Source organism: Lemur catta, chromosome 4 (genome assembly GCF_020740605.2).
Source record: "Lemur catta isolate mLemCat1 chromosome 4, mLemCat1.pri, whole genome shotgun sequence".
Taxonomy (NCBI): domain Eukaryota; kingdom Metazoa; phylum Chordata; class Mammalia; order Primates; family Lemuridae; genus Lemur; species Lemur catta.
In genome coordinates, this window is record NC_059131.1 from 44,404,146 (window position 1) to 44,431,228 (window position 27,083).

Consider the following 27,083-nt stretch of genomic DNA (forward strand, 5'->3'; position numbering starts at 1 on the left):
CAATCTGTTAATCTTGAGGCTGATGAAGGTACCGGCACTTGTATAATCCCTTTGGGAATGTAAGGTAAATAGGAGTAAGAGAATAAATTAAGTTAATGGAAGGGAAATTTGTTAATATATATTAAAAGCCTTTAAAAGTCTGCATACTTTTTTAGGGTTAGGTTTATTGAGATATAATTTACAATAGTCACCCTTTTAAACATACAGTTTGATGTGTTTTGACACATGTGTAGATTATGTAACCACTACCATCATCATGATACAGAACATTTCTTTTATCCCCAAAAGTTCCCTCTTTTCCCTTTATAGTCAGTTTTCTTCTCTTGCCCCCAACCTCTGATAATGATTTCTGCTCCTACATTTTTACATTTTCAGGAATATATATAAATATATAAATGGAATTATAAGGTATGTACTCTATTGTGTCCGTCTTCCTTAGTGTAATGCTTTTGAGATTTATCCTTGTATTTCATTAGTAGTTCATTCCTTTTTATTGCTGGGTAGTATTCCACTGAAAACTACTGCAATTTTGTTCGCCTGTTGATGTATATCTGGGTTGTTTCCAGTTTTTGACAATTATGAATAAAGCTCTAGCATTCATCTACAATCTTTTGTGGAGGCATATGTTTTAGTTTCATCTGGGTAAACAGAAGTAGAATTTCTGAGTCATACGGAAGTGTATATTTAACTTAAAAACTGCCAAAGTATTTTCTGGAGTAATCTTACCATTATATATTCCCATCAGCAATGTGTGATAATTCATTTGCTCCACATCTTAGTTCCATTAGATTTTTAAATTTTAGTCATTATAGCAGATGTATAGGAATATCTAGTAATTTAAATTTATATTAATCATCTCTAATGACTGTTATTAAACTCTCTTCTAATATACAGCCAATATCATACTATCTTGATTAGTATAGCCTCATAGTCTTGAAATTAGGTAGTGTGAGTCTTCCAGTTTTGTTCTTTTTTTTCCAAAAAATTTTTGGCTATTCTGGCTACTTTGTAGCCAGAGTAACTGAGAATGGTGACGACTATGAGTTGATTTCATTACTGATGGCATTACCAAAAATGATACTGAGTAGTGATTTTGAGTAACATCCATTTGGCTGTATCTCCTGGTGTCACTAGTGAAGAAAGTTGAAGCAGTTTAACTAAAATCACAACTTTTATTTCAGTAGTACAGACGCTATCCTCACATCTGGAAGGACACCCCTTTGTTGATTAGAAGCATATTTCATGCACCAGCTTACATTCCTGCTCTTACATAAAGCCTTTTTGATGATTCTGGTCTATACTGACCTTATCATTTTTCTTATGTCCTTTATCTCCAAATGTATATTTTAAATTTGTGGGCACTCAGGTCTCACTTGCCTTGTGTTTTCTTACATTCAGAACTAGAACGAACTCTTTAAGACTTATAGGTAGGTATACTTCTTCTTTTGTATTTCTTATAGCACATATGTTTGTGTTCCTTTCCTACAATCAATCCTTCAAGAAATACTTATTGATTGTTTTAGACATGGGGCCAGTCTTGATGCAATATCTGTCATCTCACTTAGTGCCCAGGAATACCTTGATTGCTAAGCCCCTTGCCCCATCATGCTCCATGTGTTTCTGTTCCAAAGCTGCCTACTAAGTCAAAGAGGACAGCCCTCACAGAGAAGAACAGCTCTTCATGTCAATGCAGGATACCTGTGATTTTTAAAAACACTTGTCACAGTGCCTTCTTGGCTACTTGGAGTTGTGCTGAACTGAGAGTGAGGGTACTAAGTTCCAGCTGTGCTATTGAGCAGAACTGTGGCCTTTAGCAAATCATTTAACCTGTTTGGACTTTGGCTAAATGATCTCAAAAGTTTTCTCTAGCCCTAAAATTCTATGATTCTCTGAAAGTGTGTTCTCCAAATACTTAATGCTCATTGCAGGAGGTAATGTTAGTGTTTCCAAAGTGTCTTGCCTATTTTTGTACAGTTAAGGAAGTTAAAAAGTTTAAATTTAGGAAAAAAAATAATGATCTGGGAGAAGAAATTGTAGCACCTGACCGGTAGTATCTGGTAGCAAAATACACACTTTCAGATTTCCTAGGATATTCATAGGGTAGGTAGGGTCATAAGCCTCATTAAAGCTGCTTGTTCACTGTTTGCTAGAGGGAATTCTAACACAATCCATTTATCAATCATGCTTGCTTGTAAAGTGGAGTGTGATTGTGTTTGTAAGAATTTTACATGGAATGTGCACATAATACAGTTAGATACGTATAATACATAATACACTTAGAAGTAGCATTTCCTTTGTTGAACATATAAAAATTAAGTTCTGGTCACCTCTATATATGAACATATATAAAATTTAGTTCTAATAATATCCTTATCTTTCATTATCTCTAGAGTAGTAGTATATATCTTAGCTGGATGATACTATAATATTAATAGGTAATATAGCTGGTGAGGCTACTATAAAGTATTCTGTTACCATGTGGATGGATTATATCATAGATTAAATAACATAGTGGTGTTTATAGTCACTCATAGCGTGCAGTAAGATGCATGTTATTCTTTTTTTCCTTCCTAGGGAGGTTCTGCTGTATATTTTCAGTTAGGCAAAAGAGATTTTGGAAATTGTTCCTGTGATTTTATTTATTTGGACTTTTAAAATCAGTATTTTATGAGTTTTATTTTAATGGGATTATTTTTAAAATATATACTTTCACTGAATTTTTCTTTATTTCAGGATAGCTATTTGTCATATGAATATATTGTTTTTGAGCTTTAATAATTTCCTATGTATCTCTTTTTCACAGATCAGTTCTATAAACTATTTTAGGGTTCTTTCAGTATGATTTGTCAAATGAAAATAAAGTCAACCCCAAATTTTATTTCCATCTAACTGTGTAATGTGTTAGTACTGCTGTTTTACTAAACTCTAATATGTTTATTAAAATATTTTAAAATTGTTTAATCACATGCATTTTTTAGCTTAACAGTGTTCCTATTGTCAAAATTCTTTCTTAACATGGGTGTAATCAGATTAGAGCCATATTAAAAAATTCTTATTTTGATATATTATGCAAGTGATAGGCATCTGAATATGGCCTACTAGAGTGTTATTTTGGAAGGTAGTGATGGGTAGAAAATATTGAAGAAAACAGCATAATAATTATAATTTAGAAGCTGTAGTTTCCATATTTACAATTTTTGTGAAGTTTATTTTCCAGTGCTAATAAGACTCTGAAGCAAGTAAGAACCTGTTAAACATATAATTTTGCCTTTAGGATAATAAACTATTTTTAACCTTTTATTTAAAAAATTTTCAAACATACTGAAAAATGGAGAACTCCATATGCCTATCACTTTAATTTAAAAATTAACATTTAAAAATTTTGTTTGATCTATTTTTTGACTGATATATTGTAAAGTAAATTATAGATATCATGACATTTTACCTAAATACTTAAGTATGTGTGCATCTCCCCAAAATAAGGGCAATTCACCATATTATCACAATGTTATTAACACTGGTAACAAAATTAACAATCATTCCTTAATATCAGATACAATTTTATTTCTCCCACTTTCTTCTTTATCCTAAAATTTATGAGAATATGGGAATACAGATAATTGTTATTTCAGTTTCACTTGCGCTCTTTTCCTTTCTTTATGACTTTTTTCAGTAGTCTTTTTTGTGCCATAGCTTTCCTTTCTGTAAGTTGAGTAAATTTATATCATGTAATTTCTTGTCTCTTTTCTCTCTCATAGCCTCCAACTCACTGGATAGAACTGGTTGTTAGTTACAAATATGATTTAAGAAACTACTGGTACAGAACCAGGTGAATGTGATTCCTTTCAGTTATATGTTTATCAGGAGAGCAAGTTTCTTGTATAAGTAGGAAAACAGGGATTGTGTTTCATTTGCTGTTATGTTTCCAGCAGCTGGCACAGAGCATGGAATATAATAAGTTCTCAATAAATAAGTGAGAAATTGAATAGATTAATGCATAAGTAAATCTGTCACTTAATCAATGTTCAGAAGTAATAGCCAAAACCAACCAAGTGGAGCTGGTTGTAGTATATAGCCAGGTACAGTAACCAAGTTATTTGTACATTTCTTAAATTTCTATTGGGTGAGATCTAGTCACTGTGTTAAGAGACCTTTACTATTTAATGTAGCCATTATGAGCATTTTCTTATGGATAAAACTCTGTTAGCATATTCACAAAGAGTAACTGAGAATGGTGACTACTATGTGTTGAATTGTGTCCCTTCAAAAGCTTTTGATGTCTTCACCCCTACTGCCTGTGAATATGACCTTATTTGGAAATAAGGCCCTTGGTGGTGATCAAGTTGAGACGAGATCATTGGGGAGAACCCTAATCCATATACAGATTCCTTATAATAAAAAGGGGAAATTCGAATACAGACATGCATAGAGGGAAGACAATATGGAGAGATGGGGAGAATATCATCTATAAGCCAAGAAATACCTGAGGCTATCAGAACCGAGGAGAGAGGCATGGAACAGATTATCCCTCACAGCTCTCAGAAGAAACCAGTCCTGCTGACACCTTGATTTCAGACTTCTAGCCTCCAGAACTGTGAAGCATTACATTTTTGTTGTTTAAGCACCAGTTCAGGGTATCTTGTTATAGTATCCCTGCAAAACTAATACAGGGACTTAGACATAAATCTTTGGGTGGAGGTTGGGATCATAAATTTTCCAAATAATTTTAATAGGAATCTCAAGATAATGTTCTATTCCATGTAAATTGCTAACACCTTATCGTGAAAACCAGTGTGTATTTTAGCCATATGTAAGCTTTGAGCAACAGAATAGGGAAAGAGAAAAATAAGGAAAATTGGGAACAGAGGGCAGAAAGAAGTATCTACTTTTATTCTGCCTATGGCCACTCCAGGTGGGGCCAAACCAGTTATTCTTCCTAAAATGATTTGTTCTTACACATAAGGCCTTCAAGAAGTTAGTTCTTTAGCACTGCAGTCCTCAGCCCCTGGGTGGTGGACTGGTACCAGTCTGTGGCCTTAGGAACTAGGCCACACAGCAGGAGGTGAGCAGCTGGCAAGTGAGTGAAGCTTCATCTGTATTTACAGCCATTCCCCATGGCTGGCATCACCTTCACCGCATAAACTCCACCTCCTGTCAGATCAGCAGTGACATTTGATTCTCATAGGAGCAGGAACCCTACTGTAAACTGTGCATGCAGGGGATTAGGTTGCGTGCTCCTTATAACAATCTAATGCCTGATGCTCTGAGGTGGAACTGAGGCACGGTGATGCTAGCGCTGGGGAGTGGCTGTAAACAGATTATCTTTAGTAGAGAAATTTGACTACATGATAAATGTAATGTGCTTAAATTACCCCAAAACCATCCCCAGCCACCCCACAGTCTGTGTAAAAGTTATCTTCCATGAAACTGGTCCCTGGTGCCAAAAAGGTTGGGGACCGCTGCTTTAACATATATAATGGGATCTATTGGGATCCCCACTTCATTATGTAGTCTACTTATTTATTCAGAAGTGTCCTTGTACAGGATCAGAAAGAAGATATAAAAAGAAAGATGTTTACTTTTTCCTAATCCCAGACAAAAGGTTTGACAGAAGAAGGTTGGGCCTGTTTTCTGAAGCTCTATTTTGTGTGACTTTCAGTTTTGGGGATTCAGTGTAGAGTAGTTAAGGATTTGAGTTCTGGGATCAGACTCCCTGGGTTTGAGTTCTGGCTCTATGTCTTGTTACCTCTGTGATCGTAGCCAAGTTATTTTACCCCTTTTATCGTCTCTTTTTACCTATTTTGTCCTCTAAAGATAAGAATAATGATACCTCCCTCAAAGTGATATTTTAAGGATCAAATTATTTAAACATGTAAAGATTTTAGACTAGCATCCAGCAAATAGTAAGCACTTAGTAATTAGAAAAGTTTTTTATGGTTGTTATGCTGATAACAAAAGAACACCTTATCTTATTTTTCTCCACAATAATTCTTTAGATTTATGAAACAAGACTTATATTCTAGTTAGATATTAAGAAAATGGTAATGAATTAGACTTAATAAGTATAGTTCTCCCCAGGTATGTAGTTTGATGATAGACATCCTCCTAGTTATAGGAACTAGAACATTAAGGGTCTAATTTCTACGATAAGGGGAAAAGTTTTCATACTTTAGTAATGTATGTACTCTATAAGTGTACAGTGATCCATTTAACAAATCATCTATCCCCAATAATATAGTTCCCAAGAGAATGCTTTTGAAAATTAGTGTTTTGCAGTCTACACTCACTACATGTTTATTGAGTGCCTAGTGAGATCCAGTGGTTATAATTCTATTTCTGAAAGCCAGATACATATGTGACCAAAGAACTCTTTATGACCAAAATATTTGAGCATCTTGATTCACAAAGGGTTACATAGGGTTACTTTCAGGCTTTAAAAAAAAATTAGTGTGGGAAAATGGCCCTTCTGAATTTTGAATTACTCATTGAACTGTGTAAATTGGATGGATTAAGAGGTATCCTTGATTAGGGGCTGTTTAAAATCATTGAACTCCAAGGGCTACCCATGTAAGAATGGTGCTATTGCTGACAACCTCAAATGCTGTCTTTGAAATTAATATAATTTATAGTTAGTGTAGAACAAGTAGGCTATTTCCAGTGCTGGATAGCTATGTTTTATGTAGACACACCTTATATATGTTGAATCTTTTTGTAATATAGCAATGATAATCAAATTGTATCAGCTAACATTTTGTGAGTATCTGCTGTTTACAGATATACCAAGCTCTGTGAATGCTTAGTGACATATTGAAAAGTCTTGATTAGGTTCAGATTTGAATTAGACAAAAAGGAAGACCATTAAGTGGATGCAATCCAGGTTCTCCTCTTCCATTGCTTCTTTATTTTGTTAAAGGATAGATACAAGTTGTGTGTCTTGATATAGATGAAAATTAAAAAGAGACGGTATTATAGGTTTCTCTATATAATCCTTCAGAACTTGTGTCAAAAGGACAAATTGGAAATAGACTGTAATTGGAAAGGTTTCTATGATAGGTAAAGGTATTTTTAGTAAAGAAGCAACCACTATGAACTATTGAGGGAATTTCCCCCAAAAGTGTGGAAAGTATATTAAGTCACAGTCCTATTTGATCAAATAGGTTTGCACATTCTGTCAGGAAGGAATAGAAAAGCAGGTCATGGGGTCAAAATGCTAATATCATTTAGAATATTGCTAAATATACCTCAGAGTTTTGACATGTGAATTCATGGCACCATTCAAGGCAGTCGCAGCCGCGGGCCTGCAGGGCAGTGGGTGCAGTGAAGTGATAGCGGTAAGAGGCGTGACTTCTCTGGCGCTTGTTCGTATAACTTCATGGGTGTGTCTTGAAGTCTCTACTCTCGGTGAATAGTAAATATAAAGAAACATAAAGGATACAATTCCAGATTGGAAATATGAATAGGTAATTATGAGATCTAAGAAGAAAAAATCCAACATATAAGCAGATTATTTTAAGAATAAGCACATGTTGCTTCCATCAAAAAACAAACTGCAGACTATACGGCTCACTAAAAGATAAAGTGTCAAACTATAGTTTAGAAAAATATATCTTCATGCTTATTCTAATAAACCTCATGTTTGAAAAGTAAGCTAGCACCTTTTTGTTTTACAATAGGGTATGCTAATTAAAAGGATTTAACTGTATAAAGTAGTCTAAATTAGGATAAGGTATTAGATTGTACAACAGGAAAAATTTAGTGTATCTACTGAACATCACTCTTCAAAAGTGAGCCTCATTTTTGGGACTGTATCTGCATCTCTTCTCTAATGTGACTCTGCATGGTGGAGCTAAGATAGTGAACAAATGTGATTTACTAGGTGGTCACATCCCAATGGACAGTGACACTTGTTCACATTAGTGTCCTGCTTCTTTCTTTGCAAGCTCTAAATGTCTTGTATCCCTTCTTCAGCTTATTTTCTCCTATCAGTCATATCAACATCATATCAAGTATTGAGAAATGCTTTCATTTGAGCCAGGCTGACAGTCAAGGAAGACAGGAAGGCAGTCACCTTTGGTGGGAAGGAAGCCTTTTACTTTTCTCCGTAGACTACTACTCTGTCACTCAGTTCTCCATAAACTGACAGAACCAGGAGGTAGCTGAATTAGGGTGTTAGTCACTGATCAGCCATTTTGCTTTTGGTACAGAAGTGATTAAATAATTTTCTTTCCAAATCTCCTCTTCCGCTACGTGTTGCTTTTCTCTATTTATTGAATACTCAGCTAAACTAGCCAGTTAAACTGTTTTCAGAGTTAAACTGTTCAACTGTTTTCGGAGTTACCTTTTGACGCTTGCAATCCACTTCCCAGTAACTTACGGCTCTCTTCGTTTCCCTTCTGTTCACCAGAACGCTGGTCCAGCCTCCCATTGCCTCTAGCCTGGACTCTCTGCTTCCATTTCCTTCTTATGATGCTGCTAGTGCTAGTAATATTATTTATTGCTTGCCAAAAAAACATTCAGTGACATCTATTTACTTATAAAGATTGTGTCCCAGGTTCATAACATGACTTCCAAGGCTCTCTGTAAACTGATGCAAACCTTTTTTTCCGGCTTGTGTTGTGTTTCCACCAACCTTTCTGGTCACGTCTCACACTGACCCATGCCCTGGTTTTCCCTGTTGTGTGTTACTTCTTCTCTGTCTCTGTCTGTGGAAATCTTAGATATTTTTCAGGGCCCAACTAAATGTTGTTTCTTTCTCTGAGTCTTCCTATTAGAAATATCCTTTCCTTGCTGTGAAATCTCATAAACTATCATGCTTTTGTCAGAATACAGGTTATCTCTAGGTCTGTAGATATCCTTATGCCATCTCCCTGTCCTCTATATGGGACATATGGAAAAAAACAGCCTTCTAGTCAGACTGGTTTAGGTTCCAATCCCAGCTTTGCCAGTTACTAGACATTTATTTGTCTTACACAGAGCACCTCACCTTACTCATCCTATTTTCTCTTCCCCAAAGATCTTAAAATAACTTCTTAGGGTCATGAAGGATAATCATTTGACCTCTGTAAATCATTTAATGCTCTTACATGACAAGTATTCAATAAATGTGCATTCCTTTTTCTTTTTATTTCCATTTTAAAGTGTACAATTCCTGATAGTTTATTATGCTTGGCACTCAAATATCTGTTGAAAAGAATTTAGTTCAATTTGTCCAATTATTAGCATCAAGTCAAATCAATAAAAAATTTATTCAGACCGGTGCAGAAGGCCTTAGAATAGTTGCTGTCATAGATACAAAAATGTATATATAACATTATCCTGATCTCTTGTCCCCTGGGAGCTCACAGCCTCTAAATGTGGAGCCAAGATATAAGTAAAAGAAAAGCTAAGTAACTTTGTATATAGTTAAAATAGCAGATTCATGTGGACATGGGTGAAAACGCAATACATTGCCTTGTAGTTAAAGGGATCGCTATATACAAAAATAGGATTCAGGTGTGAGTGGTGAATCCGGGCAGCATGGTAGGAAGTGGATAAAAGTACTTGGGATATCCCTGGAGGGGATCACCGTGAAGAACCTTTCATAGGGTCCTTCTTAACCATTAGCTTGACCCATCCATCTGGAAAAATAAAGCAGTGTGAGAGCCTCCAAGCATCAGGAAACAAAGGAGACTGGAAGTAAAGGCTTAACTAAGTGTAGAACTTGAGAATATGACATACATGGATAAAATCTGGCTCAGTAAAATAGGAAGTGGATTTTTGAGACAGGCCTGCTTAGTACAGGAAAAATTATGTTTTTCATGGTCATACTCAAAGGCTAATTTGTTTATCTTCATTTCATTTGTTACTCAAGGCTATGATTTATTGACCACCTGTGTCAAATTGGCTTCTCAGGGAGGCAGATGCTGAGACACAATTACAAGTACAAGGGCTTTTTGGTGGGGGAGGGGGAGGAGGTATAATAGATAAAAGGGGAGGAAGCAGGATTAGACGGGGAAAGCTTTAAGAGTGGAATGTTGATCTGACACTTGTGAAAGGAAAGGAGACAAGAAGCAGAACTGGGGAGAGAGAGCCTTGGACTATGATGCAGATCTGACAAAATAGAGATTGCCCATTAGAAGAGACTCTAGTTGGGAAGAAATGACCACACACTCTCCATGATCAGCCATTGGTGGGTCCTGCCCAGGAAGAGTGTGGCCTTGGTTTGCCTGCTGTGTCAGGTCCCAGTGGCCGTGCCCCTGGAGCCTGTCAGCTTATTGCATTGCATTCCTCACAGGTGAAAGGCCACTTCTTTCTTGATGACATTGCACCTCAGTGGCTACCACATAGTGTTTTCAATATTAAAATTGAAAGTCCATGAAAGAATTAGTTCAAATTAGATGTTGAATCTAATTGGCAGGGCTGAGTTCACTAAAACAATAAAACCCTTGTAGAAGCTGTACTTAGTATTGGTTAACTTGCATTATCTGGGTGCATACATTATTTTTGATCTATTAAATGTGGAAAATGACATACATCTGTCAGGTTTCAGTCTGAAACGTTGGTTCTTGGCACGCTCATGGCCAAAGAATGACCAGACATGCCAAAGTTAGACAAGCACGAAAATGGGGTTTATTGAGGAGAGAAAGATAGGATTATGGAGCAAGAGCAAGATACAGGTTTACAGAACATGATACATACGACACAGATGATGACTGGACCCATTTTTGCAGCCAAGTGAGAGCCAAATGAAGTGCGCAAAAGGAGAGCTTGGTTATGGTCTGGGCCTTGTTTTGTGGTATCTGGATAGGGACCTCCCCGTCACCACAGAATCACGTCACAGGTTCACACTTCACCACAGAATCACTTTGGATGGTTGGGGAACTGCATGACCTGAGTCTTACTGCACATGTGTGTTCTAGGTCACTTTCTGGACTTTCTGGTACCCATGTGGCTTGGGCTGTGGGCTAGAGTCTCCTCTGCATTCTTTTGCAGCTGGGGCACCAAGTTCAGATTGGCAGATTCATAAGATATTCCCTCCTCCCCAGATATGGAGAATTAGGGTTGGCCAGGACCAAGATGAGGGCAACAGCACCCACTTTCATCCCCAGGACACCTAGAATCCCTCACTATCTTTCCTATCTACCTTACAAAGTTGTTAAAAAACATAATATCTAAGAAAAGTGAGAAAAAGTGAGTACCATATGAGAGGCAGTACAGTGTAATAGATCTCTGAGTCAAAGTGAAGGGAAGCAGGTAGGGCTGTCCCTTGTACTCATGGAGAATGGAATTGGTTATTGCATGCAGAAAAAGTGCATAAAAAGAAAATCATTTAAAATGCTTTAAGGAGCTAGCCATTTATACATTCCTATGGCTAGTCTTACTATCATGGAAATAGTCACCCCTTACCCAATCCCGTTGTAAATCTTGAGTTTCCTAGATAGGCTTGTTTAAAATCAGGGGTATTATTTATACTTAAAGTGAAAAATATTAGCTAGTTATTTTCGATTTCACAGAGGAAAAAAAAGATAATATATAAAACAAGTTAACTGAAACCAAATTTTATTCTAGATTAGAGATTGGCAAACTTTTTCTGTAAAGAGTCAGATAGCAAATATTTTAGGCTTCTGTGAGCTCTGTGGGTCACATATGGTTCTCTGTTGCATTTTTTCCTTCTTTCTTTCCTTTCTATAAAAATGTAAAAAAAAATCATTCTTAGCATTGAGGCATACAAAAATAGGACTTAGACTGTGACCCATACTATAGATTGAGTTCTTCTTAAACTTATTTTTGACTTGAATATAATTTCAGAAATTGACAGAACCCCCAATTCTACATTGTTTAAAAAAGGGAATGGAACTTGGAAGTCATACTGGTCTGGATTTGAATCCTGCTTTCATCCTTTACTAGCTTTGTGACTTGGGCAAGTTATTTGTGAGTAACTGCTGGGATGCTCAGCTTTCTCATATGTAAAGTAAAACCAGTACTGCCTGGCTGGGTGTGGTTGTCTGGATTTAATGAAATAACTTGTGAAAAGTACTTTGCCTAGTGATTATTACATAATGGAGCCTCAAAAAATGTTACTTCCTTTCCTCCATTCCTCTTCTTGTTTGACAACATTTTCCATCCATTTTTTCCCCCTTTCTTTCAATTGTTCTAGGAAAATTGTAGGCTGTCTCTACTGTTATCTTAGTATTATAGAACTCTCAGTTTGACCTAATCTGAGTGTTTAGGGTCAAAGAGAAAACTTTCCTTCTGCCCTGCCTGAAGATTCACTGGAATGAGCTGACAGTGGACAGATTAACAGGGAAAAAGACATACAAATTTATTAACGTGTACATGGACACAGAGGTCCCGCAAATACGAGGCTCAAAGAAGGGCCGAGAGTGGGAGGTGGGGGGAGGTGTAGACAGTTTTAGCGGTAAATGATTTGTAAGGGAAATGATTGAGCCCAAAGAACAATTAATTGGCCTGGGACAAAGTTTCTCTGAGCTCTGGGGGAGTTTGTGGCAAATTGCAGGAAGGTGAGGGGTGGAAATTCACTGTGAGCAAAGGTGGTCTTACTATGCAGATAGAGGATCCCAGATAATCTCTTGGAGCTGCCCTCAGAAAAATAGATGAAAAGTCTATCTGGGTGTGGTTACAATTTTTTGTGTTTTCTCTGGTGGTTCATCTTTTCTGGTTATTTGATGATATTTTTAGAGAGGGAGTTTTAAGACAGTTGCATTTCTTCTAGAGGAGCTTCCCTTAATCAGATAAGGGAACTTCAGAGAAAGCCCCTTTTGGTGCTTCCAGCAAGAAAAGGGGTAAGAGAGAGGGGATAGGGGAAGGTCAGAGAGAGACCTTGGTTCTGAGGCTTGTTTCTGAGGCCTTTCAATTTTCTTTAATTCAAAACACTCAATATGTCGAAGTAGCATATTTGGGGGTATTATTTTCTGAGCCCCAACAAGTCAAAAAATTTGTCAATGTTCTGACTACTTGGGACAGATTATTAGTTTTACTTACTCTCACATATAATTCCTATCCACCAAAGGCAGTCACTCCTAGATCTCTACAGTAGTGCCCCATAGTCTGTATTTTAAAAATATATTAATATATGCTAGTGGCAAAACTTTCATGTGAATTTTAGAGAATTTTTCCTAGAATTCTGTAAAGAATATTCATATTCCTGTAGATTCTAAGAGAATTCTAAGAATATATATTTAGAATATAAATATAAATACTCTAAAATATATTTAGAATATAAATATCTTGTAGATTCTAAGAGAATTCTTAGAATCTACAAGAATATAAATATTTTGAACCATATGCTAAAGTAGTAGATAAAACTCCAAACTGGAAAAAAAAAAAAAAAAAAAAGAAGATATATCTGGAGGTGTGGGGGTAGGGATGGATAGTTATTCATTTTGCTAAAGGAATCTTAAACTTTACTATTTTGTTCAGTTGCCTTTTATGATTATTTGAATCCTACCTGTAACTCTCTATTAAAATCACCAAGAGCATTTCTGGTTGGTTGAATAATAGCAAGTGTTGCTTGAGAGATTTTTTTCCTTAGAATTTATGCTCCTCGAGGTTGCAACCATGCATATTTTAAATAACTTTTAGTCTGAAATAGTCATTGACTAAAATAGCAAACAGTTAAGTATGTCTTCTTTATTGTATTGTTAGCTTCTTGTCTTTATTTTATATGTGAACTCTCTACCGCCCTTCAAAGTTGAAGCAACCTAGCACAACCCTGAGGCCTATAGTTCAGTAATGACCAAGACAGCCTTAAAGTTCCCTTCAGCTTGGGTAAACTTTTGACAGGCTTCGTCCTGACTTTAGGCCCCTGACCTCCATTTTTAAAGCACATTTACTTGAGAAAACTTGAAATCGTAAATTCTGTCCCTGCCATTTTGAAATGTAAATCTTCTGCCAGCCTCTTGCTAGTTTTACAACCCAGGAATGGGACTCATCCCTTTGCAGGACAGCAGTCTCTGTGGAAGGTAGGAACCTAAGCACCAATTAGCAAACATAGATGGCTTAATCACATTGGCCAACCTCCCCCTAACCTCCTCTAGTACTTTTGCACTAGCTCTCCCTGGTGCTTAAAAACTTTACCACCTTTTGTTTTAGTGGATTTGAGTTCAAACTTTCTCCCCTACTAGTCTCGCTCCCTTATTGCAATAGTGTTGAATAAAGTCTTCCTTATCTGTTTAACTTGTCTGGTACGATTTCCTTTGACAGTGATTGAGAGTAAAGGCTCTACAGTCAAAACTACCATAGAATCCTGACTTTATTTTGCCATACAATTCACATACCCTCACTAAGCTTCAGGTTCCATATAAATAAGAGATAATGGTACCTCCCTACAGGACTTTTCTGATGATGGCATAGGTCAGTGAATGTAAAGCACCTAGCGTACTGTGTATGGTACATAGTAGGTACTCCATAAAATTTAGAACTTAATTTTGGGGCTAATGACTACAGAAAAAGCCTCTTGATAGTTCTTTTTTAAAATAGTAAACTTGTCTCTTGTATTCCATTTGCATAAATATGATTCCATTTGTTGAATTATCAATGTATACTATTTGGGGATATCTGCTTTGCAATGTGAAGTCTATTTTTTTGCAATAAAGGCAAAAATGCATCAGAAACAGTGAAGGCAAGCAACTGGTTCTATATCTGATCCTGAGGTGTCTAGTTTACTTAGGGCAGTGAGATCAGTTACTTCTGAGGCCATGTTGATAAACAGTATCTGTGGGAAAGAGAGGCAAACTGAAATATTTGTTTTCAGACAGTCTAGCAAGTTACTCCAACAAATGAAGAAAACTCTGTGCTCTTTATATTTAAAAGTTTAAAATATCTCCTACTTAGACTACCCTAAAGCCAAAAACTTAAACTAAAATTCAAATGCTGAGTTTTCTTTTAATAGATATTATATTTTAAAGTGCAGATTATGTTTCAATACTATCTTGAAGTTACATTATGAAACATTGCCAAAATTGCTAAATTTTAAAGAAATGTATATAAAATGATACCTTTGAAAAGTTGAAACTGCTTTTTTTTTTTTTTTGGTGAGGGGGAGTATGGTAACACATAGTTGGAAACTACTGTTCTCTGACTACATGTCATAATAAATGTCTAGTCAAAACAGTTCTCCATCCAATGTATGCTGTATCTGTAAAACTACTCCTCCCATCTTCCTTCTCTTTCTAAAAGTAATTTGAGGTAAATTCACTTGAATTGCTACCTCACTTTTAACGATCTGTATTCTGCTTGCAATTCTGAGTGACTTACAAAGGTAATAGTGATGATCTGAAAAGCCAAAAGTGCTGTGCTGATGTTCCATTCTTAAATACAGATAACATGATGGTGTTTTGGGGTTTTTTTTTTTGAGTCATTACTTCATATAGTTTATTCACTATATTTATATTTCTTGTTAATGTAACTTTTGTAACATTAGATTTACAATTGACCCTTGAAAAATGCCAGGTTAGGGGCTCTGAGTCCCCCTGCACAGTTGAAAATTTTCATATACTTTTTGAATCCCCAAAACTTAACTACTAATAGTCTACTGTTGACCTTACCAATAAGATAAACAGTTAATATGTATTTTGTATGATATATATATTATATACTATATTATATACTTTGTCTTACAATGAAGTAGCTATAGAAAAATATTATTAAGAAAATCAGCCCTGACTTAAGCATTATACAAAGTATTCATGTAACAAAAACATTTATACCCCCTTAATATTTTGAAATTAAAAAATAATAAATCATAGGGAAAAGAAAATGTATTTACTATTTGTTAAATGGAAGTGGATCATCATAAAGGTCTTCATCCTCATTGTCTTCATGTTGAGTAGGCGGAGGAAGAGGAGGAACAGGTTGGTCTTGCTCTCGCTCTCTCAGGGGTGGCAGAGGCAAAAGAAAATTTGTGTAAAGGTAGACTCACACAGTTAAAACCCGAGTTGTTCAAGGGTCAACTGTGTATTTGAATGTTTGCTATCATCTCTCCTTCCTGCTTGAAACAGTTTTATGTTTCAGGGAGGGGTTATGAGAAAAGGCAGAGCCTCACAAACTGCATGAATACAGATAAAAAGACATATTGTGGTTTATGATGTCTAGATGCCCACCTGGAAGGAAGGGAATTTAGGAGGAAAATAAAAAGTTTAAAAATCTAAGTCAACTCAGAAATAAGATATGCCAATGATGAAGTAAGGATTTAAGTTGGAAAGTTAGTTATTATGGCCCCCCGTTGTATCTACTTTATCCTAAGGTACCATTTGGTTTAATAAAATGTAGATCTGAGGCTGTTCTTAACCTATCAGTTCCTTAAGACTTAATTAAAAAGGTTATATTTTCAGAGGACAAAAGCATTATTCATTTGTCTATTCATGTCTTCCAGGTTTATCTTGCAGATTATGGACTTTCCTACAGATATTGTCCCAGTGGGAACCACAAACAGTATCAGGAAAATCCTAGGAAAGGCCATAATGGGACAATAGAGTTTACTAGCTTGGATGCCCATAAGGGAGTAGGTGAGTTTCTTTTTTCTTTTCCTTATTTTTATTTCAGAAGAATGATTAGAGTCAAGGGTAATAAGGCTGCATAAAATGACCTCTGAATAGTTTGAAGAATGAGAGCACTGGTAAGATTTTATTCAAAAGTAGTGAATTCCTGTTATGCCAATTAATATTTCTTCTAACAGTGAGAGGAGATACAGACTAGGACAAGTGATGAGGGAGCAAAAGGGTATCAACATAGCAAAACTTGATGCTTATTTTGGCCAGAAAATCACTAGTTTGTATAGGTTAAACTTGGAGGTCAGCGCTGAATTTTTTTGCTGTAGTGAATATCACAGATTTAGTGAAGGTGCACATGTGAATGATTATTCCTGTTTTTCCATTGTGCCATTATCAGAGCTTTAGAAGATACCATCTCTCAACAATAAGGATATCTTTTCTGAAACTATAAAGTGTTAACTTGTGGAAATCTCTCCTAGTTGCCTTTCATATATCTTACTTATTTAAACTCACTTTGATGGTATTGGAAACACATTTGCAGGTAAATTACATACATAGTCCTTTTATTGGATATTGATTGTACTGCCTTGCATTCCAAGGCAGACTTAATTCAACAATTCCCTAATTAGTTAAAGTCATAACCTATGTCTTGTATTCATTTACCATTAATTAAACCTTAGCTGTTTATTACACTGCAGTCCAAATCCAATAGCCGACCCAGAAAGCCATGGAAAAGGAAGTAGAAGGTCAATATTGAAAATATATGGTGCAGAGTCCCACTGATGGTTGCTTTGTTCACAATCAATATGGTCAATGCAACTGTACTTTCTTAGTTGCTCTGTCAGCAAGACAAAAAGTCAATTCTAATGTTATGCTAGTGAAAAAATGGTGATTATTGAAAAACTTTGGCTTTCAAAATTATATTCTTTGTGAACTTTGTTTATAAAAGTATTTTCAAATATGCTAGATCAAACAAATAATTTTTAAACAGCTTTGAAAGGACCACATTTTCATTTAATAATTAGACATTTGCACTTATTAATGGTTGTTGAACCCTAAACTGATACTTTCTAACAAGTTTTAGTTGGTGAAAACAATGGTATATTATTGCCTTTTCTATTAAAAGGGCCATTGACCATGTAATGTAGAAGGTCTTGATCACTTTCCAGAGCAATTAAAATCCACACTAGTTTAAGGTAGGCCAATGAAGAAGTGAAAGAAGTATATCAGTTGTGTATTTTCTTTTCAGAAAGAATCATCGGTTAAATTTTCTGAAATGGAAATTAGCTTTGGTATTCCTGATCAGAATAAAATGAATCACTACAATTTTTTTTCAAGTATAGTTTGGTTAAAAAAGTGATGATCACTCAGAAATTTCGTAGTGTTGTATAATGTTTTGCCATTCACATTGTTATAAATCAATGAATACTTAAAGATAAAATGAGACATATCTTTAATTAAATTAAGAAATATAAGAATTAAATGCTCATTGATAGTGGTTTTTTTTTCAATTTAAAGTTCATTCAATTTCATTCTTCATCTTTGTCAGATTTATTCTATTATACCTAATAGAATTTTCAGAAGCCTTAAAGTACTTTTTAGATAGTGGTATAACTGGGAATTCATCATACAGATTCATAAGCATTGGTCCAGTTATATTAATAATGATACCAGCTTGTGATTGGGCCATTTATTTTAAGTGATAGCTCTAATATTGCTCCAATCTGGTTCTGAGTATTAAAATAGCTAAGAAACCATTATGATGTGAAGGGGAAGTAGAGTTGTTATGTGTTGGTCTGGTCACTGTTTGGACTGCCGTAATTCTGAAAGTCTTCTTCAGTTACTTTCGTAATTTAGGGTAGTGTTTTCATTGTACTGTCTTCATGAAAGATTTGAACAGGTTTTTATTCTGTAGCCTATTGAAATTTTTTTCTCCCTAAATCATAATACATGTTGAATGCATTGGGTAGATTTCACCACACTAGGTCTTTGGGGAGAAGATTGAACTGAGAGTGATCCTAGAAAGATGACATTACATCCCCAGGAGGAATATTTTTGGTCATTGCTAGAAAGTTATATGCTGGAGTGAATATTCATTTTTATCAAAGAATGTAGTAGATTCTCCTAATGCATTTTAAATAGGATTTACACTAAACTAGGAATATTGATATCTATATGTATTAGTAGATTCAGATATAAATATAGATATACATACATACATATATATGCACATACATACACATCTGTACATACAGACATAGATACATACACACATATTTGCTGACATTTTAATATGCAGTTTTAGTCTGGAGTATAAAATAGGAGGTTTGATATCTTCAAATGTTTGAATAGTATTCATTCCTAATGTTTTATATTTAATTTTCCAAAATAAAACATCTCAGTTTAGGATTTTATTAGAAAAGAAATAATCATTTAGCCATAGTTAGAAACCAGAATAAACAGTGCCATAAATCCTTATAGGTAAATGCAGGTCAGATTTATAAATATTCATGTGTTTACTTTTAGTACAGTCACTATATAGTTTAATCTCAGAAAAATCTTTTCTATACCAGTCCAGCTATGAGATCAAATAACTACTGAGGAAAGATAATGCAAAGGAAAGCATAAAGAGCAAAAGTATTGTCATAAGGATATAGAACTTCTAGTTATCAAAGCAGAAGTGTTAGGTACTTTTATCTGTGTCTGGTCAGGCCAAGAGAAATATGCAGGCTTCAATGTAAAACTGACTTATGAGCTTAGTGCTAAATAGGGACTGTTAACCTGATCAGACTATCCGGTCTCTGCTACTTTTTGTAGTGATTATTCAAAAAATGAAGCTAAATCTCATTTTTCTGTGGATTAATTGGGTTTTTGTAATCAGCTGTTTCACTTAAGCATTTTCTGATTCAACTTTATGTAAAAGGAGGGTAGTTGAAAGGGAAAAAAAAACATTTTATCTATTATCTTGTTATCACAAACCAAAAAATATGCACAGAGATAGATAGAGATGGATGGACAGATGGATGAAAGGATAGATAACTATTCCTAGAACTGTCATACATCTATATATGTACATATATTTTTGAAAACTGTTTATTCTTCCAAACTCAATTCTCTTGTGTGACCTAGAGGTATTTTCTAAGTGGCTAAAGTGCCTCATTTAGTATAAAATCAGAGTAATGTATGTTGGGATTATTTCTTCCATTATTAATTTTTTATTCTTCATAAAAACTAGCATGTATAAACATTGACATATTTTGGGCTTGTTGCCTGATAATTAAAGAGAATGATATTTGTGTCAAATATACTATTTTAAAATTTGTTACATTCTTAGGAATGTTAAAAAGCAATATTTGGATCAATGTGTGATATAGATTTTTGTAGATTTTTCTACTCACTGAGGCATGCAGTCAATACCTAATTTCTCTAGAGAAATACTGCATTTAACATATTGAGCTTTTTTAAATACTTCAGACCTATGCATTGAGTGTATAATACCTGTTTTAATTTGACATCATTGATGACCATAAAATATATTTAAATTGCATTTTAAATGTCCATTTGTTTATGTAATATATTCAGTATCAAGGAAAGAAATATATTACATAGTTTTTTATTTTTGCCAATAGCTGTGGTATGTGAAATCCAAGGCTTGTGTTATTTCTTGCATGGTTTCATTTTACTCTAATACTTCAGCTTACAAAATATATGTGAAAGAAACTGAGAATGTATTTTCATGTTACCAAACTTGGGGAAATAACATGGTTTACGCACTGCTTATCTTCTTAACCAATAATTCAAAAAAGGTAACCCATTTTTCTATTATGATAAGATAGCAAGCTAAACCATCAAATTACTAACATTCCCTGTTGCATCTGTTACTAGTCAGAATAATATACTGTTTATTTCTTCTTTCATGTAAATTTGACTGCTATAAATAGTCTTTGGGTAATGTTTAAATAACCAATAATGAATACTTTTTTCTATATTGGCATAAGCCCACTTTTTACATTTAATCGTGACTTTTAAAGTCTTGGCATATATCTTGGCTTTTTAGTTGAACTATTTTGTTGGCCAAATGTAAGATACCTTTGCTCTGTTGAGTAACCTTTCCTGCTTCACACAGTAGTGTTTCACAAAAAAACTAGGGCTTGGAATTTAAAAACTTCTGAGAAAATAAGAAACCTGAGTTTAATATTTTATTTGAAATATGACACATTGCATTCTACCTTCCTAATATCCTTTTTGGAATTGCAGTAAATCATGGTCACCATAAAATTTACCAGCTCTTTTACATATCCTATTTGACAAAACACTGAATTACATAGGTTCCCGGTTGGAAAACGGAGAATAAACTTTAAATTTGTTCTGCAGATAGTCACCATTCACTCTGTCAGGTGAGCATCTTATTCAGATGTTTTCTGCTTTTTCATTGTCATTTCTGAGCACAAATACTAATATTTTGGGCATTTAAACCCTGTCTGCTTGAGGCAAAAGTTATCAAGTTCACTTTATTATTTTCTACCAAACCTTGTTTTCTTCATACTCCATAATATTACTCTATATGAGAAATAAAACTAAACAGAAAACACTTTAGGCAAATCAGCAGAACCATTTTGGAATTAACTCTTAGACTTTTCTTTTTCTCCTGATTCCTCTTTCATTCCATTTAGTGAATGAGCCTGGTTAATTTTACTCCGATTTGTCTAGAATAAGCACTAGTTCTCTAAGGTCACTTCTCTGCTGTTCTTGTACCAGCTTGGAAGGACCATTTAAAACTTTAAAAATAAATACTTTGACTAGAGATCCTTCTTTATCAGAATGAAATAGCTTTAAAGAAATCATTTCATGAAAAGATGGTTGCATGAAAAAGTTGATCAGTGATGCAGCTCAGTTATTCCTTGCCAAAACAACTATTTTTATGTCAGTATGTCTTAGTGTTTTAAGTTAAAATGCCTGCTTTAAATACTTCCCTCACTACAGAAGTCATGTGTATAATGTTGTTTGAATAGTGTTAAAACTAATAACGGAGGCAAATTAATTGTTAGATTGAGCACAGGCTTTGGATTCTGAAAGACTTGGATTTCAGTTCTGAGCTCTGTCAATTTTTGCTCTGTTATGTTGAGTAAGTTATTTAACTTCTCTGAGACTCTTGTTTTTCTTATTTATTAGCAAAGTTAATAATTGGTACCTTATATTGTTTGAATGATTAAATGAGAAAAGCAGGTAGAGTGCCTGGCACAGTAGCAGCTCTCCATAAATCATGTCATTTTTTTTATTTTAATCATGCATTCCACTGTGAGCTGTTTTTGGAATCTTCTTTTTAGTGAAGAATTTAAGTTCCCACCTGTGCCTTTTTTTATTGTTACTCTTAGCAATACTTTATAATTTAGAAAAGTTGAACAATGAAAATACCACAGGCTTTCAACAAAAAGTGATTTACATTGTTCCACATTAGTAAGCTGAATATAAATCAGTTGCTAAAATAATATTTAGAAGCTAACTTGAGAATGTTTGTAGGAAAAATTTTATTAATAACTAAATTTGACTACATTTACAAACAATAGTAAAAGTTTGATTTTTAGGACAGCTATAGGAAAACATACTGTTAATGGTTATATCAATTACCAAATGCAGCTGAAAAACCTTATGTATTATAAATAAATTATGCAGATAGATGACTCAGAAACAAAACAATTCATAGTATGTTTTCTATCCAAATGAATGAAAATATATTAAAAAGAAATATATTGCCCAACATCATCTGATCTTAGAGCTGAAAATGTAATAGTGTTAGGGCCAGAATTGGATCTCATTCCTAGTCCAGAGCTCTTTTCCATTTACTGCCTTACTTAGCATGTTTTAAAATGAATTTAAAAATTGTATAATGAAAGAAGCAACTTTCAAATTAAAAAATATTTTTTCTAGTTAGATATTAATATTCCTCTTCAACTGTGATCAATTCTTTGTGTAAATTACACATGCACATATAGATTCTAATATTGTCATCTAGAATATTTGTTTTTAATTAATTTAACAGGTATTAAAATTACTCTTCTGTGTATAGTAGATGGAAAGAAGACATAATCATTGGTAGAGTCTAAGATTTTAACTTTACTAAAACAAGTCAAACTTTTCAGTTTGTTTCCCTAGGAGGGAATTTCAGATAGAGTTATGTACTCAGAAACATATGTAATGCTTTTGTCTCTTCAATGGCAGAAAAGGGTGACTATTTGATGTTCTTTTTAGCATTATGTTTATTTCTGTAGTAGTAGAAACAGTTGTAAAAACTATCACCTAACCATAGTTATTGATGTATATGTGCAGTAAAAGAAAATAAGTAAAATCTTGAAAAATATGATAAAGTGTTTTAATTAGGTAAGACCAAACTATAATAGTGAAGTAAAGTTAACTCTCAAAGGGCTATTTCAAATGAAGACTAGTTTATGAAAGATTGGCTTCAGAAATCTAAATGACTTGTCATTACTTATAGCTTCATATCAATTAATCCCTCAGTTGGTGGAGGGGAGGGGGAAAGTGGCTAGGAAGGTTCATTCTATTTTAATTCTGATTGCTTTTCCTCAGAGGGCCTCTTGTGTGTAGCCTGTGTCATCCGAACAGGTGCCAGAATATCATATTTTGAAAATTAGAGGATGTGAATTTTTTTAAGTGGTGGTAATCGGGAATTGCCATAATGGAAAAGGGACTTGTGAACACATCTGTACAAATGGAACCATTCCATTATTAATGGGAGATTTATTACTGAAGAAATCACTACAGAACAGTGTGGTAGAGATTGTGTTTTTATTTTAACATGAGAGCCAAGTCTTGCATTAGGACATTGTTGAAGCTTGTGCAGAAAGCAAATGGCACCCATGGGACTGTAGCATTCTGCTAGATTGAAGGGCCTTTAATAATCCAATACTCTAATAGCAGTTAAGATAGAGTGTGTGTAAGAGCTAATCTTGTCTTCTGCTTTTATAATAACTTATGTATGGTAACCAAAAGAAGTTATGATGTGCTGGCAGCATTGTTCTTAGTAAATGACTTTTTAAATTAAAAACTAAGTTCACTGAGTAACTTTTCAGAGTTTATTTAATGAAATGTAATAAAATAGGATACCTGTTTACAGCAGATTTAACAGCCACGTATTGCTCTTAGGAGATTATATATCCCTACACAGATGAACATTCAAGTAATGGTAGAAATGTAAATACCAGCCTATTGTTTTATAACAATTTGGAATAACTATAAAAATGAGTTTATTTTATGGGTATTTGCTAATGTTTTAATCATTATTTCAGTGATTTGTTAATAAGAATCAGTTATATTTGACATGGTTCTTAGATTTCATTGTCCATCTTTTGATAAAAGGCACTTAAAATTATCTAGAAAATTATGATGAAATTAGTCTACAGCATTTAATAGCTTGATATAAATATTTACAAGGGCCTGAAAATGTTCTTTTAATGTATTTTTCATGAAAAGCCATCTTATATTAAATTTTGAAAGCCTCTAGTTGGCTTCGAAATCCACTCCCCACCACCTTTCCCCCAATCCCTCATACCATTGCTTCACTTTTATATTTTCTATTCAGGATATGGGACAAGAATTTTATTAGCTTGTTGCTGCTTTTATCTAAAAATAATAATTGTGAAATTTTAGCACTGTATATCCAAAGCAGTAGACATATTTTATTGTATTTTCATATAACTGGAAAATCTTAAGACGGACCTGTTTTTTAATACTGCACACTAGATGGCAGTTTTGTCATATTCTTCCAACTTCAAATGTACTGGTAAGAGTGGAACAGGAAAGGCCATCAGTGTTTAGTCTGCATTCAAAGGGTCTCTGCATGACCAGTGCAGACCCCATGGACTTCCTGGAACATATGTTAGCAATTTAGCTGCAGACATTTATTTCTTTGTTTTACTGCTTGGCTCTTTGAGAAAGTGTTGGTGCCGGGTTATGGGTTGTCTGGATCATGTCAGAGGCCATGGGGATCAAGTTCATGTGACAGGCCAGACTAAGGAAAGATGAAGTTGGAGGAGGTGAGGAAACTGACCCTTACTTTCAACAGCAACAAGTCACTGCCTGTCTGTGGACTGGGACCAAATGCTTAGGCGTTTAAGTTTTACTCCAGCTGAACAAACAAAACACTTTGCCCATTTGGCTTTTTCATATTTCATCAATAGTAGTTCACTCAAACATTTCTCCATTTCTCAAGAACTTGCTTATCCCTCATCTTTCTCTCCTAATGCTTACTCCTATAGCCCTGTCCAGACGAAGTGACGTTGAGATCCTTGGCTACTGCATGCTGCGGTGGCTGTGTGGGAAACTTCCCTGGGAACGGAACCTGAAGGACCCTGTGGCCGTGCAGACTGCTAAAACAAAGTACAAATTTTCAAGTATTTCATCATTTACTGCAACAGGTCTGAAGGAAAATAATATCCCAGAGAAGATTGGCATTCACCCAACATGACGACCAAAGCAAATTTCTTTAATTAGAAAAATATTTTTTTAAAAACCAAACAACTAACACATAAAATCCATTAATATAATACCTATGAAAGCACATGTATTTGAATTACAATTGAAAATATAAAGTAAAATATCTATTCCTTTACGTGGTGTTTTCCAAAGCTTAGATTCTAGGTGGTGGTGTTTTCAAGGAAGAGTATTTTCAAATTAGCATTGTACAAGTACGTAGAAGTATTCTGAGCTTGGTATGATTGATACTAACTGTGCAAAGCAACATTGTGAAATGAGACAAGTAGGGCTTATATTTTTTAAGTGAGAGCAGCTTACCTCTTATTCTTGTCATGGAGGAAGTATGTTTTGTTTCTTAAGAAATGAACAAAATTTTTATATGAGCTGTTTATATGAGATAATCTTACAGCCACATAAACATTTTTAATATTCCACATTCAGTTTTTTTATCACCTAGATTCTATTAGCATAAGAATTAGGTCAGACTAAGAACAGTGTGTGTTACTGTTTTTCAGTTCTCTCACTGATCAGGCCTAAAAAAAAGTCAACTGCATGTAATACAGAATAGCCATTTTTTCATCATATACCAAGATAATGCTCAGCAGTAGTTATCCACAGATATCACAACTGGAAAAAGCAGCTAGGTTTTAAGTAGGACAAGTCACAACAGATGTGTACAAAAGGGTGAAGGGGCAGTCGATTCATAGAAATCAATCTTCAAATTCAGTGTGGCATCAGTTTTTAATAGAAAGGCTAGCCTGCAGATTCAGATTAATGCAGATTACATTTGTAAATACTGATCTGTATTATATGAAATATTTCTCCCCTTGGAATCTTGGTCATCCTAGTCCCTTACCCAAAACTAAAACATTTATATAAGCCAATATTAGAACTACATCAGTTATTTACTACAGTGATTGTGGTGTTCATATTAACCCTCATGTAACTGATATTTTTTGAAGTCTGGGTGAAATCAAAGCACAATAATGGGCATATATAAACAGTTTTGGTATCTAGTTTTCCAAATCAGTTTACTTAATTTGAATAATATAATAAAGTAATGATGTTATTTAAAAAGCTAGCATTTTAATTCTAATGATTATATGTATATTTTTCTTTTAAGAAGACTAATATGAATTGTTTTACTCCTTTATCAGTATGCAGTTTATAATGCAGATAAACTACAGGCATTTGCAAACTTCTTTTAGTATATAACACATGATCATAATTTATTCAATTTGCTGAGAAAGTATAACATTTTCTTCATAAGGGCATGATTGCATATTCAACCATAACACTATATCTCCCTTATGTCCTTTATTTCCCTGACAGGGTGATATTAGATCAATGCATTTATTGTTGCTATTCTGCCTGTGCCTGAATTTGTGAATCACTCACTCATATCAATAATTTTAGTTGAATATTTATACAGGTTGAATATCCTTTACCTGAAATGCTTGGTACCAGAAGTGTTTCAGATTTGGGATTTTTTTGGATTTTGGAATATTTTCATTGTACCTACCGGTTGAGAATCCCCAAAACCTAAACCTGTTTAATCGTAGGACAGTATAAAACACTGCCCAATGGAGAACAATGTGAATAATTAACCGCTGTCCAATGGTAAATACCTGAGGAAAAATATCCCAAAAATTAGATATAGTTTCTTATTATGGTTTTTTTGATACAAAATTTATGTCACAGAAATTTTGACAAGTATCCCTACTTCTGCATTTTTACATGTACAAATTTGAGTTAAAGCATTTATATTATGCTATAATAATACATTGTTTAGTGTTGGGCTTTGGAAAACTATGCCCTCACAGTATGGCGCTTTGGCGTACTGAGTACTTTGAGCTAAAGGAGATCAGAAAGCCTCAAGGCAGGTCGTAGAAACTAAGACTCCTCTCTGCCCAAAGAGGTCACTCTCTCCTTTCTCCCTTGAAGACCTTCATTGCAGAGCAGAGGGGTCTTGAGAGGAAAGAATGCTACACACAGAGGCCAAGAGGCCTTGCTGGGTCTCCCTTCACCCCTGCCAGTCTGTTATTAGATCATACCCTATGTCCAATCACATTTCTATGCAGCTGTCCATTCTTCATGGAATCC

At 34.5% G+C, this 27,083-nt stretch overlaps 1 protein-coding gene across 4 annotated transcripts in view; it reads left to right on the forward strand.

The window, feature by feature from the left end:
* Positions 1–27,083, forward strand: part of VRK2 (VRK serine/threonine kinase 2) — a 99,252-nt gene that overhangs the window by 40,504 nt on the left and 31,665 nt on the right. For all 4 annotated transcript variants that reach the window (XM_045549656.1, XM_045549658.1, XM_045549655.1 and 1 more), the window contains 2 exons: positions 16,373–16,505; positions 24,764–24,884. In XM_045549656.1, coding sequence (XP_045405612.1) covers positions 16,373–16,505; positions 24,764–24,884 — 254 coding nt within the window. The remainder of the gene's footprint in view (positions 1–16,372; positions 16,506–24,763; positions 24,885–27,083) is intronic.